General features: G+C 35.2%; 1 protein-coding gene across 8 annotated transcripts in view; it reads left to right on the top strand.

Annotated features, from left to right (window-relative positions):
* Positions 1–16,182, top strand: part of LOC131061292 (probable aspartyl aminopeptidase) — a 159,599-nt gene that overhangs the window by 77,481 nt on the left and 65,936 nt on the right. For all 8 annotated transcript variants that reach the window (XR_009359310.1, XM_057994897.2, XM_057994903.2 and 5 more), the window contains exons 7-8: positions 3,659–3,791; positions 6,670–6,851. Coding sequence is in view for 7 of the 8 variants with exons in the window: in XM_057994897.2 (XP_057850880.1) it covers positions 3,659–3,791; positions 6,670–6,851 (315 nt within the window). In the remaining variant the exon portion in view is untranslated. The remainder of the gene's footprint in view (positions 1–3,658; positions 3,792–6,669; positions 6,852–16,182) is intronic.

Below are 16,182 nucleotides of genomic sequence, written 5' to 3'. Positions count from 1 at the left end.
CTTCATTGTCAGTACTACTGTCACTCCCATGACTGCTCATTGTTTTGTATTTTGATTCTTTGAATGAACTGATAAAATACCAAAAAAAAAAAGAAAAAATCAGACATTTTTCTCATAATATTAATAATTTAATATATGATATATCATATGCTAATTGCTAAAAGATTATTAATATTATAATAATTAACAATATGAATATATGCCCTAAAGACTAGAATCTGGTTTTTAAATTTTAATTTGTTAATGTTGAATGGACACAAAAGCCTTTAAAAAAAATTAAAAATCACATACCTGTGGCTGTCAAAACCTTGCAAATGCCCCCAAAAGTCTCCACCAAAGCGCCAAAACTAGAAACCCGTCCTATTTCTGTCGGCTGCACAAACACGGTTTTTTTAACTTTTTAGTTTTTATTTGTTTGCTGTTGAAAAATTTAACGATATTCATATCGTTATGTATTTGCGTTGGGTTTTTGTGCTGTATGTGCTGCGATATTCATATCATATAGATAAAATCATATATGATATATATCATATACGATATATATCATATATGATTATATCTTATATGATATAAATTATACAATTAAATTTTAAGTATTTAGTTTTAGTTTTTAGTTTTTAGTTTTTTATTTTATTTATATCGTATTCATATAGTTATTTAATATTTAATATTTATATCATATATTAATTTTTAAACAAAGACGTAAGTTAAAAACTTACGTTTTTATATTTTAATTATATATTTATTATTTTATAATATGAATTAATATTTAATATTTATATTTATAATATGAATTAATCAAAATTTTAAACATTTGATATATATTATAAAATTAATAATTATTAATTATGAATTTCAATTAATCAATTAAATTAATAAATTTAAAATTTATTTTTAATTAATGTTTATTGTTTTCTTTTATTTTTTTTTAATTTTTAGTAACAATTTGAATAAATAAAAAGGCCAATATTAGAAAATTTAAAAAAAAAATTGAAAATTCCAATTTTTTAATATTTTTTAAAGGCCTTAAATATGGGGGACATCTGGGTGTCCCCGAGACGGATTGGGGACGTCCCAGCCGTCCCCCGCCGTCCCCGGGACGTACGGATGTCCCCCAAAACTAGGGTAGGCGTCCCCCCGTTTCGGGGACGTCCCCTCAAAAAACAGGTCAATTTGGGGACAGGGGGAAAAGTCCCTTGGCCGTCCCCGAGTCCCCGAAACGTCCCGGGACGGGGACGGGGGTTTTCAGGCTGGGGACGCGTCCTCGGGTAACTCTGAATTAAAACCTCTTTGAAACCCTTGCTGGCCAAAAAGGCAACAGGAAGAAGGCTCTGTAACTCCACCTTCCAGCTATGAAATTCCCAAATGATGATGCCGTATTGTCCTCCAATCCTTGGGGCCTCCTTCGATTTTTAACAATTTTTTTGAAGCTCTTAACCCCAAAATTGTACCGTATGAAGGTGTAAGGGTATGGCTGGTAGTGAACAGCCAAAAAGCAATAAGTATGGTCCTCTACAATCAGCAATTAAATCTTTTATTTAGTTAATGCAATCTGCTCAAACATCCATCCTTAATCTGACTTTAAATTCTGAATTTTTTTACTCCAATCAGCCCAATAATGACTCCTGAATGAAGCCAACTCCACAAGCAATATCAGGTGAGTATTTCACACCCTCTGATTGCTACTACAATGAAGATGCTACTCTCTCCAATGCCGACAAGCTCAGAACTCTGCAGAAACCCTTGGTTTCTCACAAACCCCCAATGCTCTAGAGAAGAAATTATCAAACAAACAACAACATAAAAATCCTTGTACGATTTTCACATGAATATATATTCTCTTTTCCCAAGGAGGTCGAAATTCCTTGAAAAAGCTCCTTTGTGCGATTTTGGCATGAGTAATAATATAACTTGTAATTTTCATTTAATAATTCAATAGTTGGTGCAATAATAATTCCATTCAATTTAATTGTTCAACTGGCCCCAACTGATGATACCTCGACCCTTAAGTTAAAATATAAAATTATATTATAACTCAATAATATAAGCTCAAAAACCATTAATGTTTATTTAAACTAAATGAACATTAATATCTCCATTATTACTCAACAGTTTTGGACGTTGTCTGAACTAGGAGCTAACATGATGAATCTGCATACGACCATACTCCTTTACTAAAAATAGCAGGGGTCCATCTCTAACATCTCTAACTTACTATAAATAGTAAGTAATGCATACAGAGTCTTGTAGACCACAAACGAACACCAATCCTGCATAGCTCTAACCACTGAAGAAGCTGCATCCCTAAGGGGACCCTCTAACCAACCTCATTAGCCTACGAGGGTCTATGATAGGCCTATCTACACAGCTGACTAATGTCAACTAGATGGGGACATCACATTAAACTACCTGTGCATGTTGATCATTGTCAATTTCACATTATTAACCCTAGCTCTTGCATTCAATTCACATCATTTCAATAATCACCCTCAAGTCAATCAAGGAGTATTGGATTCAGCTTGTGGTCAGCCCTTCCCTAATAAGTTTGAAGTTGAGCCTATTGAGTTCATTCTCCTTCTAAATGTGATTATTGTGAATAGGTTAGATGCATAGTTTGCATGCATAAACTAGTGAACCCTATTTACCAACATTTCAATCTCAGATATCTGATCATTAGTCATTTTCAGTATGGTGTCATGGCAAGAAAGAATAAACCTATAGATATTTGATTACACATTGTGTTCCTTTAATAGAACTATAAAAGTTAGAAAAAAATCAATTAATTTTCAGTTTGTATGACATAGTTATGGCCCTTGCAAGGTGTCACAGGTGAGCAACCTTGAGAACTTTGTCCATGTGGTGTTGTGAACACATTACCACATCCTACCACATCCTATAGGGAATGTAGTGGCACCATTGTGTTGCTTTCAAAAGGATGTGCAATTTAAAAAAGCAACAATGTGTATAATATTCCATTATTGTGCCAATTTTTATTTAGTAAATTTTAGCTAAAACTGAAAAAGGAATAACTGTTTTAATTTTGTAGCTTCTGGTCTATTTGATACTAATGAAATGCTGTACAACTTCACCAAGTTTAATAATGCATCTCAGTGAACATTTACTTGTGTGGAAGAACTGAAGGACAATATTCAATTTATTATGCTCTTGTAAGGGAAATGAATGGCATGAAGCAGATGTTCAAGAGACTTGAAGATGTGATATTACAGAAAACAATTTCTCATGTTTATGCCCTCTCTCCAGAAAGTATATACCCGTCTCTAAGTCAATTGGACAGTCAACATCTTCATGAAGTGACAGTCCTACAGAATGTAGACTTAAGTTGTGGGTATTGCTTTCTTGTGATCTTGTCTAACAATACTGAAGCCACTTTTTTCTCTGTCCTTTGTGTTTGTTTACAAACAGTTTGAGTTAAGAGAAAAAAGGAGCCTCTAGGTGAGTGACGCACATTTCTTATACAAAAAATGGGTGTTAATGATACTTGGTGGTCTACTAAGGGATCAAGGAAGTTTATTTTAACCTTCTTTACCTTAGACTGAATTTGCTCTGTCTTTTTCAGAATATTGTTTTGCTTTTTCTATATATCTGTGCTATAGTTATCTTTTCTTGAGACTGTAGTCTGATTTTGGTTTCTACACAGGTAGGATCAAATTCAGCATATGGAGCAGGTGCACCAACTATGTTTCAGGCTATGAAAAGGATCACTAAATGTTTGACACATGGTTCTACAGGAGAGGGTGTAGTTGAACGTGCAATCCAACAGTCTTTTCTTGGTATGATATATTGCAACTTGGCAAGTTCTACTATGTTATATTATTCAAATACCCACAAAGGAAAGTGAAGAATATGAACATTAGGAAATCAAGATTAATAAGTTAGACACACAGAAAATTGTACAAGCGAAGTTCATGTCAAAGCATACCATTAACTTTCAGTAGATAACCAATAATCTTGCACACTTTGACCATCTACTTTAGATCAGAGTCCATGATCATCAGGTTTGAAAAATGTGATTTGTCGAGGAGGTAGAGAAGATTTGGAAATCTGGAATTAGAAAAAATGGTAAACAGATTGGGAAGTCTGGGCTGAACAGACATATACAGCAGTTCTAAAAACTCTGGATCCAGTCAGATTTGGTTCAAAAATTCCAAATTTGGTAACTAGGGATCGAAAAATGCTTCTATTAATGATGGCAAAAGCGTCCCTTTAGCTTCTCATTGGCTAAAGTCATTTCAATGAAGTCATTTGGATTAATGTTGAGGATACACTGATCAGTGGATGCCATTGTTCGTCCTCTATATGTCATCTATTAAGGGTGTTTTGGAAAGCAATTTTTATTTTTGGATTTTTCATCCTTGTGATTAGGCATAATGGATTGGTGGCTAGCTTAAAGTGTCAACTGTGTGTTTTATTAGGCATAAAGGTAAACTGTTTCTTCTAAAGCAAATGCAGTCTTTATGAAAGTTTCTACTAAATGAATCGTTTGAATGCCAGTTTGAGTAAATGGTAGACCAGTTGCAGTTGGGATTAAAATTGATAGTAAGTGTGTGTGCTATACAGAATATAGAGAATTATAGTAATGTAGATAAGATTTGAGGAATGAACTTTTTGGATTTCTTTTGTTTGGAGAACAATGTTGGAATTGGTGAGTGTTTTATCCAAGGATATGAAAAAATAGATTAGAAAGGGAGACCTTGATATAGTTTGCAAAAGAGACATGACTTTTTAAGTACTGACTTATTCTTTAGTTAATCAGCCTTGGATTTTAGGAGAGGCTCTAGTGGGAGTACACTGCTTATCAATTAGTCATTAACCTTGGTAAATTTTTATTTCAAGCTTGCATTTTTATTCCTATTTATTGCTGCGACCTCTATCTTTGTCTACTTTAAGATTTATTCTCAATGGACAGAAAAACGTAGAATCCAAAATTGCAAATTTCAATAAAGATTAACCATGAACACAAAATAGAAAATAGTATTGATACATAATATAGAGACTTAACATGGAAAAACTGTTTTGGGAAAAAACTCACCTTTCATTATGTTAAACAAGATACCAAATACAATTAAATTTTTACATGATTGTCTTATGCTCTAAAGCCATCCGGACCAGGGGATTTATTTGGATTCATCTGCATTAGAGCTGCTTCTACTTCTGATAAAGAGAATTTTGCAGTAAGACCATGGGCTTGTTCCTTACTTAGTAATTTGGGTATAAATTTTAGAAACTTGTCTTGGTTTGAACGATGAGGACTCAATCTATGTTGAGGATATTGGAAAAAAAATCTACTGCCTCCTTGGAGATGAGCTTGGGATCTTCCACCTCTGAGTCATTACTGATCTTAATCTTAGGGATTCTATCAATGACTCTCCTAAGTTTGACACTATTGTCAAAGAATTTAGTGTTCTTATCTTCCTCATCCAGCCACGTTTCCTAAGTTTGACACTATTGTCAAAGAATTTAGTGTTCTTATCTTCCTCATCCAGCCACGTTTCCCTGGATTTTTGTTTCCAATCCGTGATGACCTCTATCGGGACTCCAAGTCCACACCATCTAGCAAAATCCCCGAAAGTCTTGCATGTTTGTTGAAGCCTTTCCACCAAACTGTCATTGATTTCCAGTACATCCTTCTTTTCTGATTTAGGGTTTAATTCCAAATTCGGCTTCGACTTCGTGGATTTGGAAGGAAGCAAAGATTTGGGTTTCTAACCATTATTAACACCTGATCTCTAGCTATCCAAAAGATTGATATTTTTTTTGGGCTTGTTCCAGGGAACCGGTTTTGAAAAACCTCCCTCAAGATTCTACGAATGGGTGAATCTATTGGAGATGGCAGGCCTGCAGGAGGCTTCCAGGCGGAGGGTATTTTGTTTACCTCTGAAACCTCTTCCTGCCCTAGATTTAATCGGTAAGCCCTTTCTCTTTGCCTTCTGAAATCTCCTAGGTTTCACCTTCTACCATTCTGACTTCGGCTGAGGGAGGGGAGCCCAGTTCCCCAAATTACAAGCAGATACAACATATTTCGTCTGCCCAAAGAACCATTTCTGCCGCTCGATATCTGGAAATTTTCATGGGTATATGCGCAGAGCCATTTCTTTCATATAAAATATTGCTGACTACATTATCAAACACAACAATAGGCCTTTTATGTTGACTACAATAACATATCTAATTGTTGGATACGTGTTGTAATACTTTGCATCTTATACATCCCTTATAGATCACACCTTGCCATAATAACTTTTTGGGTCCTTGAAGATGTTTTTATGGCCTATGGTTTTATATCCATTGTATTGTAATGGTTTCCTGTATTGATGTGCCATCAAGTACTTCCAAATGGGTTAGGGTAAAGCACAAGCGTGAAATATCTAATTGTATTCTTAATACTTGAGCTATTACAGTAAATGAGTACTATATTCACACGGTCAATCTCTTATCATACTGTGACTATGCCATTATTTCTTTATGCCCATGTTAATATTTTGTTAGCAGTGCTCCTGCATAAGTTTATGATTTTTTTTCTCTTTGCTGATTAGATATATGTGATTTTATTTGTGCCAGAATCAATTAAGTTTGGAAAATTGCATTTATGAGCAAGAGTTTTACAAATGTGTGATTTTGAAATGGAAAAACATTTCCTCTGTAATTCAGTGTCTGCAGACATGGCACATGGTGTGCATCCAAATTATTCTGACAAACATGAGGATCATCACAAACCAAAATTGCAGAAAGGTGTTGTGATCAAGCATAATGCCAATCAACGCTATGCAACGAATGTTGTGACGTCATTTCTTTTCAAAGAAGTAGCAAATGCCCATAATCTTCCTTGTCAGGTAAGCATTAAGAGATAAAACCATCATAGATGCTTGAATGATGAAAAACGAGTTCATATAGGATGAACTTCAGTAATTGAAAGTTTAGTTACAAGTTCAGAATGAAGGATAAGAATATGCCTCATTTTTCTTTTAACAATATAATTTAGAAGCTACATACATATGTTCTGAAAACTGTTTCACCTTTGGAACATTTCCCAATTCATATTCTTGAAAGTCTGATTTTCATTCCAAATATTTTTTGGCTGATGCTTAGCTTTTCTTGGATATTAATGTTGTTAACAGTCAAAATACAACTTTAATGTGGATATATAATATCTAACAAGCTTTCTTCCATTTGATAGGAGGCTGCAAACCTCACCCAGAAATGTTAGGTTGACACTATTTTGTGGTTGGCCCTGTCTTTTGGGATGGCATGGAAAATGTTTTGTTTCAAAAAGTCATCCAAATGACATTGTGGAACTGTTGGGTTGTTCTGTGGACAGCCATGTTCCTATAATCTACCACTATAAGCTTGCTTTTCCTGTTTATGAGATATGAGTTTCTGATCTGATATCATTTTTATTTCCTTCCCGTGTTGTTTATGCATGATGAGTTGTGTTTTTATCTCCCAGTGTACATGCTGCCATCTGTAAATGTCACTCAGGTTCATAATGTTTTAAATTGTTTCTTTTTTTGCTTATGCATTTGAGGAGTCACATTTGTTGATGGCGCTCTTCCATTTGCTTCCTCTACTTTGTCAATGTGTTTGTTGCTTCTGCCATTAAATGTAATGTACTCATTGTTTGTCTGATTCAATTTTTTTCTGATTTTCTCAACCGTCTATGCAGACAAAATTTTGGAAAGAGGCTAAAGAGTGGAAAGAGACTAACAAATGCTTAGAGATGCTTGTGTGTTTTGTAGTTGTCCTTACATTGTGATTATTCATCAATGTACATCATGAGTTAAATGTCAAATAGATCTCACTAAACATGGAAAATAGTTAATTTTATCTTGAATGACTTGAGTATTAAACATGGTGAAAAATCCCATGAAAATTATGAATATCTTTGTATTCTCAGATACGCTTTCAACAATGTGTTTCTTTGCCTTTTTTTTTTTCATCTATAATCTCAAGTCTAAGGATATTGTATTATAAAAATATGTTTTCTGCTTATTTTTTATTTTGAACATGGGGGTCCTAGGGGTTTGGTGTAAGTGATCATTGTCCTTGTAAATTTGTATTTTTCACCTCTCTGAATGTTCAGAAAAATGTTATCGTGTGAATTATCAAATTATTATCATGCGTTTATTTATATGTCTTAGGACCCCATTGTACTTTTCAATCTTCATTAAATAATAATGTAAATAGTTTTGGATTTGTACTTTGACATTGATTAAATAGATATCTTGTTTTTAAAGTGTCATATTTCACTATAGTTGTGAACTCATAGGCCTATACCCAATTCTGAATGCTGTCTTGGGTATATCCTCTTCTTTGAATCTCAATTGGTGATACATAGATCAAAGATCAATCATTAAAAATACTGCCATCACTTTCATTTGATCAAATAGATCATCAACTTGAGGCAATGGATACCATTTCTTAATTGTTATCTTATTCAACATTTAATATTTTATACACAAGCTCAATGTCTTATCTTTCTTCTTCATAAAATTCGATGCCAATCCACCAGGTGGGCTTACCACTTGAAGCATTTTTAACCTGTTTATGGCTCATTTTGGACATTGAGATGTAGAATGCTTAGTTGAAAACATTTCCTACATCTGAAAGAAATTCTTTCATAATCTACTGGTTGCCTCCAACATTTGCTGCCCACCTTAAAGGAGACCTCAGTAGGAAGATCTTTCGAGAGATTCATTTCGACACATATATGTGCACAAGTGGAACTTGGATAATTGACTATTTCTTTTGAGGTGCAGTGATTCTTACCTAAACCATTTCCATGGCCTGCAAACTCAGGAATTCCTAGAATTGTAGGGGGAGATTAAGTAAACGGATGTAATGCCCCCTACTAGGAGGCTGCCTATTTTCCAATAATTAACATATATCATTATGTCTTAAATTAGATTATTAATACTAAGGAACAATTAATATTCAAAAACAAGTGATACTTACCATAACTTAGGCCCCAATCCTTACTCCTTGCCTAATCATCAACCCTAATATAGGATGGAGAATTACTTGTTAGGGCGCTAGGAAACCACCTCCACAAATAGGCCTATGGGTTTCAAGATCACCCGTTGATACCACCTCTTGGGGCTCACCTATTTTGGGATGGAATTACTCCACCTTTCCCTTAACAAAACCAACCTGCCCTCATGAGGGGCAATATAGAATGACTATGGATTAGGTCCTTAATATGCTAATCTCTCTGATATTATGATTATATGAGTAAAATAATGATATTAAATATAATTGTTATATAGATCTGATTACACTATTACACACACACACACACAGACACACACACACACACATATATATGAGAACAAAAGAAACATATTGTATTATAGGTCATGCATATGCCCTTATTTCTAATCAAACTCAAATATGATATGACTGTAAGTACTTAATGCATAAGAAAGACACAGCATACCAATCTGTTGTAACAGCAATGATTACCAGTAATTTTATATTATCTTCCTGTAAATTAATACAATCTGCAGGGAGTATGATCTGCCCTTCTCCAATGATCTTCTCTTATGCAGATTATTAATAGTAAATTGGCTCTATTTCACTCCCTTGTTGGGTTAAGATTATAATTGCTTTGAGCAGATCTAAATATTCCTTCCTTCTTTCCTCCTTCCTTGAATGCTGATCTGGCTTATATACCCTTCAAGGGGAAGTGAAAGGTTCTGTCTTTTGTTTGGTCACAACCCTCTTATAAGTGGCGTCTCTTCCTACATGTCTTTTGCACGTTCACTCATTAAATCGCTTGTTTGGTATCTTAATTATTCCTGTGCCTAATAACTAATAACTGATGGGGTGCAATTCTCTAACTCCCGTGCATCTTTACTAATAACTAATTCTTGTTTGGTTGTAATGCACCCATGAAACAGTCCTCTTATTCTTATTGTTGTGTTGCTCTTAATTTCATCGCTGCATAGGAATTTTCGTTTATATTCAAGATGTAGGAATCACTGTGTATACTTATGTATTTGCATTGATGCAAACTTAGATAGCATTGTCGTCTTTTGCTTATGAAGATAATTATTAATTCCTTGGATCAATAATCACAGAAATTTCTGGTGTCTTATGAATAAAACATTTTTTCTGATGTGTATTAGAATTAAGGATATATTGGGGGCATGACAACAGACCCAAAGATATGCTAAAGAAAAGGTCTCAATTCGAGGGTCAAAAGATGGGAACCATGGTTTAATGCATAAGAAATCCCCTTGGAAAATCAAGGGCCGTTTTCAAGCACTTTCTCCTTTTCTTTGAGGGAATCAAATTCAAGGATAAAAAATCCCCTTGCACAAGGGCAAATGCAGACTTTGTCTTCTAGACCATCTTTCCAATTATTTGTGATCCATGAGTGTGTTGTGACGTTTTCACACATCACCCCATTGCAAATGGGGACCCCCACTTTTTGCTCATAGGTTAGTTGTCTTAGTTTAGTCGTCTAGCTTGGTAGTAATTTTTTTAGCTATTAATTTCTTGCTCATAGGTAGTCAAGTGAATAGGTGGACTTCCTCACAACAAAGCATAGAAGTGATGAACAATCAATTAAAGTGAAGTGATGATGTAGTTGCCCTGGTGAATGAAGAGACATTACTCACTGCCCCATGTTGATGGTGTTTTTATGCACGATTGAACACAGAATAAAGTATTGAATACTTTATCCTCTCTTGAACAAAGACTTCTCAAATGCTAAATATGGAAAAGGATCACTTGAGATGACTCCAAGGTTTACAATGTCAGGTCTTGACATGTTGGATAACTTCAATGGTATGATGTGTTTGCTGTACCTCCAAAGGGGCTTACGAATTATTCTTATCAATTCAAGCTCAATGAATGTTTATTCTTCGAATGATTTTGCAATATCACTCTTTCCTACTGCTAATGATTTTTGATAAAAAAAGTAAAAAAGAGTAAGGTTTAGGAATGCTACGCTAATGCTAAGAATGCAAGACAATAGACAACTTCAAGTGAGCTCAACTATGCTTTGCTTTGACATGCTATGAATATCTCCACAACGCAAGTGCAATCTTCTAAGGTAGCTTGATGATTTTCAAATTACTACCACAAGCATAGATACCTTCAAGATGAAGCATATCAATGATGGAACAATAATTGAAGTTAAGCTTTAGCTATAATTGGTTCAGTTGACTATGCAAGTTACTTCACCATCAATGGAGTACTAGTAGTATGAACAATGGGAGCTTCACTATCAATCATGCACATGCATGTTTCATTTATCTAAAATACTTAAAACAAATTCTATTCTATTTTTTTGTCTTTTCAAATATTAAGTTCTTTCATAAAATGATGAAGAAACAAGCAAATGCTCCAAAACACAATAAGACACTTCAATGATTTTATTAATTTTTGCAGCATTGAACAATAATTCTTCAAACCTCCTCTAATCGATCCTTTACAAATGAAATGAGTGGGGCTTATATAGTGCTCCCAAATACAATGAATGGCCAAGATTAAATTATAATCAAGGGCCAATATCTTGCCACCTAAACCCTAATTAGGGTTTGTTACATCAAAACCTAATCTTATTGCAAATTATTAAATATTAGCCAACTGGAATGTGACATCCATTTGGCACAAACATCAAGGAAAAATCCTCCATAAGAAAAATGACGACACATGGGATCATAACAAGCTATCTTCTAGAAGCTTGTTTCCCTTATCCTTTTCTTTTGTTGCAAATTCAATGAATCTGGATGTCATGAAATCAATCTCAATTTTTGGAGCGACAGGCAAGTTCTTCAACTGTTCTTCTTGGAAGCTGACTTCGTCTAAGGCAGAGGCAAAGGTTTTCTTCCATCATGGTCCATAATCTTTAGTCTTGCTGGCAAGTACCATGAATGCATGTATATCATCCAGTTGTCTCTTAGAAGGTGATCAATCTATTCCAAAAAATATGACCTTTACTCTCTTAGCTAACTGATTGGCATCTATGTGGATTCCTTCATTCATCTCCTTCTCAAGTATGATCTCAGCTACCTCTACAATGTTGTCATGTATCAAGTTTATCGCTTCATCGACTTGGGTGCATCCACTGTTGATATCTTCGAAAACGACCTTCCTCATTTGGAGCAAGTTGCACCACTGCTGGAAATTAGGTGACTGTCCATCATCTAACACTCCTCCGTTCACGAAAGTTTTCTCAGGTAGATTCTTGATTGTTTGCAATCTTGGCATGGTATAGTCTCTGGTGAAAACAAAAGTATCATAGGCCAGCATGAGGATTTGAATTCTTTCAAGAACACCTACTGCTTTATCAAATATTCTCACTAATTCCCTCACAAATACATTCGCCTTCTTGAAAGTCTTATTTATCCAAGTCTCCATTAGGTGTCTTGAAGTTCTCATCTTTTCTAAATTGTCAACTGAGTCTAGAGGAAGCAATGGTGGTGGCATAGTTGAAGGATCATGTTGCCTTAGCCGTTGCTTGAACTACTGGAAGTAACTTTTCAATGCACTCACTTCTCTTTGCAATTTCATGTTCATTTCTACTTCCAATTTCAACATGTCGTGGACTATCTTCACTGTGTCATTCATGTCTTCTAATCCCTGCTCAGTGGTGGGAGGACCTAAGTCAATAGTCTTCAAATCAATTTCTTTAGCTATGATCTCGCCTTCAGGCTTATCTACTCTCGGAGTGGCAGTTTGTATCATTCCAGATCTTGTTCCATCTCTTGTCATCTTTGACATCTTAGTTGCTTTCTTCTTTTCAATAGTCTCTTGAGTTGTATTCAGGAAGATCTCCAAATCAATAGGATCTTCTTCTACTGTTATTACTTCTTTTGTCAACCTCTCCCTAAGCCATGTTAGGATAGTAGATTTCTCTTCTCCTACTTGCACCTCATTGAGCTGCTGATCTTCTCAGGGTGGAGAGGTTACTTCTTCATCTTCATTTTCAATATACACATACACATCTTTGCCTCCCATGCCATCGATCTGTTCGTGCATAATTGAATTGTCTTAACCTAGTAGTTGCTGACCTGTTGATGTGTTTTTTAGATACCATCTAACACAAAATAAAATACCCAAAAAAGTATCTTATCCTCTCTTGATTAAAGTCACTCAAATGCTGAAGATTGGCTTAAGGATCACTTGAGACAACTACAAGGTTCTTGTATGTCGGGTCACAACGTGTGGATAAGCTCAATGGTTTATGTGATAATATGTTGGAATCACAAGGGGACTTACGTTGTACATGAATGCTTGAATTGTTGGAATCACAAGGGGACTTACGTTGTACATGAATGCTTGAATTGTTGGAACTTAGATTCTAGCTATCTGCTAGGAGAATAAAGAAAGAGCAAAAGGCATAGGGTTTAGGAAGCCTACGCTACTCCTAAGAATGCAAGAAAAGAGAGAATGATTCGATGGAATCGTACTGGGCGAGGTCTCACCATCAAATTGAACAATTTGACACAAGCACAATGCATTCTTCTAAGGGATATTTCAAAGATATTCAAATCATTATTATCAAACATTGATTACCATTCAAGTTAATGCATAAACAATTGATATATAATAATTTGAAGTTAAGCTCATATCATTCCAGTTGACCATGCAAAACACACTTACAAATAGTAAGAGGCTAGCGGTATGGACTAAATGGATTCCATGCAAATGCATTCAACAATTTCTTCCATTCAATCTAATTAACATGAAAGCAAATGAATTGAGAAGTAGAGACCATGCAACTTGTTAAAATAATACATTTATTCACCATAACTTCAAGAAAATCATATGCTCTTTACAACAAGATTTTAGCAACAATCTTTGCCTTCTCCTAATCTAACTTCTACTCTAATTGTTATCTACTATTCACTATTCTATTCCTTCTATTCTATTACTATTAACCTTTACAAATAAGAGATTTGAGCCTTTTATAGAGAGCTGATTACAATTCAAAAGCTCGGATCGATTTGAGATCAATGACTGAGATTTTACAATAAAACCCTAATTAGGGTCTGTTACAACAAACTCTATTCTAGCCAGTGAAATAATTACAACCCTTGGACACGTCCTCTTTAGAATAACCAACCAATAGATAGTGGGGGTAGGTACATTGGAGTTTGTGCCCCCATAGGTGAGCTTGGTTCATTGAATCTGGACATGCTGAGATGGAACTTCTCTGCTTTATGGGATGATGACTAGGATGCCACTTCAATTAGCACTTGTAGACATCATTCATCATCATGAAGGGATGTTGAAAGATATCTCTTGATACTCAACATTATCCAGTTTGCTCAATGTGATGATGATGAGAAACATTGTCATGATCTAACAAACTTTGATTAACTCTTCTGAAACTATTTGCTTCCTTGATCATGTCCGATATAGGCTTTGTGATGACCTTGATTGATCTTCCCTTATTCATGATACGCTTTGATGAATGGTACACTCGGTTGAATTTAGCTCCTCAATGTTCTGACTTCGATTCTTGGATTCCCGAAGGGAATTCAAGATTTGTAAAACTTTATTTCATCATGAAGTTGTCTCCTTCATGCTCCAAGGTCTTGGCTTTGCATGACTCGAGCTTGATCTTGATTTTGTATGACTGGAGCTTGATCTTGATTTTGACTTGTAGTTCGTATCTTCACCCTTTGTTGCCTGCAAAATAAACAAAGATATCATTAATCACATATGGATAGGTTTCGCGAACCTACAATTTGATAAATCCTCAAGACGATGATGAGATGGTGATTTTATCTTTCATTTCCATATCTGAGTTTGAAGTGCTCCAAGGTCTAAGTCACATGTTTGAAGATCTCATTCCACCATGTTTGAAGATTTCATTCCACCTTTTATATGCAGATGTAGAGTTGATTACACACAGATTCTGATCTAAAAATGCCTTTAAAATCAGAATAATGATCTTCAAATTGATTCCATTCTTTGTCAATGTGTTTGATCAACGGGATAATCAAATCTGCTATCCAAAATCGCTGCTATAGGTGAATTCGCCCCTCTTCGTAGATGAGTGTTTGATCAATGTAATGATCAAACCTTTAAAATCATGAATTCAGAGATGGGGATCTGAATGTTGAATTGATTGTACCCTTCAAGATTATATTTTCAGAGATGGAGATCTGAATGTTGGTCTCCAAACTGATTTCTCCCTCCTTACAAATGTGTAATGATCAGATTTTCTTTGCTAATGAAGACAAATTTGCCCTTTCAATGAAAATAAGAAACCTCTTATATGGGCGTTGGAGGCAATGAAGAGGTGTCTCTTTATCTCAAATCTCTTAGGCCGACTTACCTTATTGTCAAAAGAAATTTTTATTGCTCTTTGAAGGCCGACTTTGCATTAAAAAACTTTTAATTTTTTGATCTTTCAACTTTGGCGGCTTTCTAAGATTTCATTGCAACATATTCTCAAATCGGATTTTTAATCAATAGTTGCAACCAAGTCAGAAATTCAAGGGGTCATTGCATGCTTTGCTTAGGGCGGAAAATTAAGGGGGCATTGCAAGTTAAGAACATGGCAGCAATTAAGGATACCATAACATGCAAAGATCATGGTGGAAATTTGAGAGACCATTACATGCAAAGATCTTGGCGGAAATTTGAGAGACCATTGCCATCATAGCACCAAGTTGGAATTTTGAGGGACCTTTGCCATCATTTGGTATGATCGTCTTTTAATAACACCTTTGCCTCTCAACACCAAGGCGACTTTCGATGAGAACTTTGCCAGATATTAAGATAACATACCTAGGCGGAACTTTGAAGAACCTTTGCCAGTCATGATCTAGGCGGAATTTTGTAACACCTTTGCCACTCATCACTTAGGCGGCAGACTGAGGTAGCATACGAGTTAAGAACATGGTGGCAATTAAGGATAGCATTACATGCAAAGATCATGGCGGCATTTCTAGGTTCCATTGCAATTATTGATCTAGGCGGATTTTGAGGTGACCATTGCAAGATTTGCTTGAGGCGGCACTTAGAGACAACATTGCAACTTAGCACTTGGTCGGATTTTTAGCTCACCTTTGCAACTCAATCTCCAAGTCGGCTTTTAAGGAGACCTTGCAATTTATGATTGGAGCGACCTTTCTTGATAGCTTTGAGGTATATGATGGAGGCGGCATTTCAAGGAGGCTTTGCAACTTTAGCATTTAGGCA

Source organism: Cryptomeria japonica, chromosome 11, assembly GCF_030272615.1.
Source record: "Cryptomeria japonica chromosome 11, Sugi_1.0, whole genome shotgun sequence".
Taxonomy (NCBI): domain Eukaryota; kingdom Viridiplantae; phylum Streptophyta; class Pinopsida; order Cupressales; family Cupressaceae; genus Cryptomeria; species Cryptomeria japonica.
Note: the sequence above shows the minus strand (reverse complement) of the source record. Positions and strands in the feature narration are given on the sequence as shown.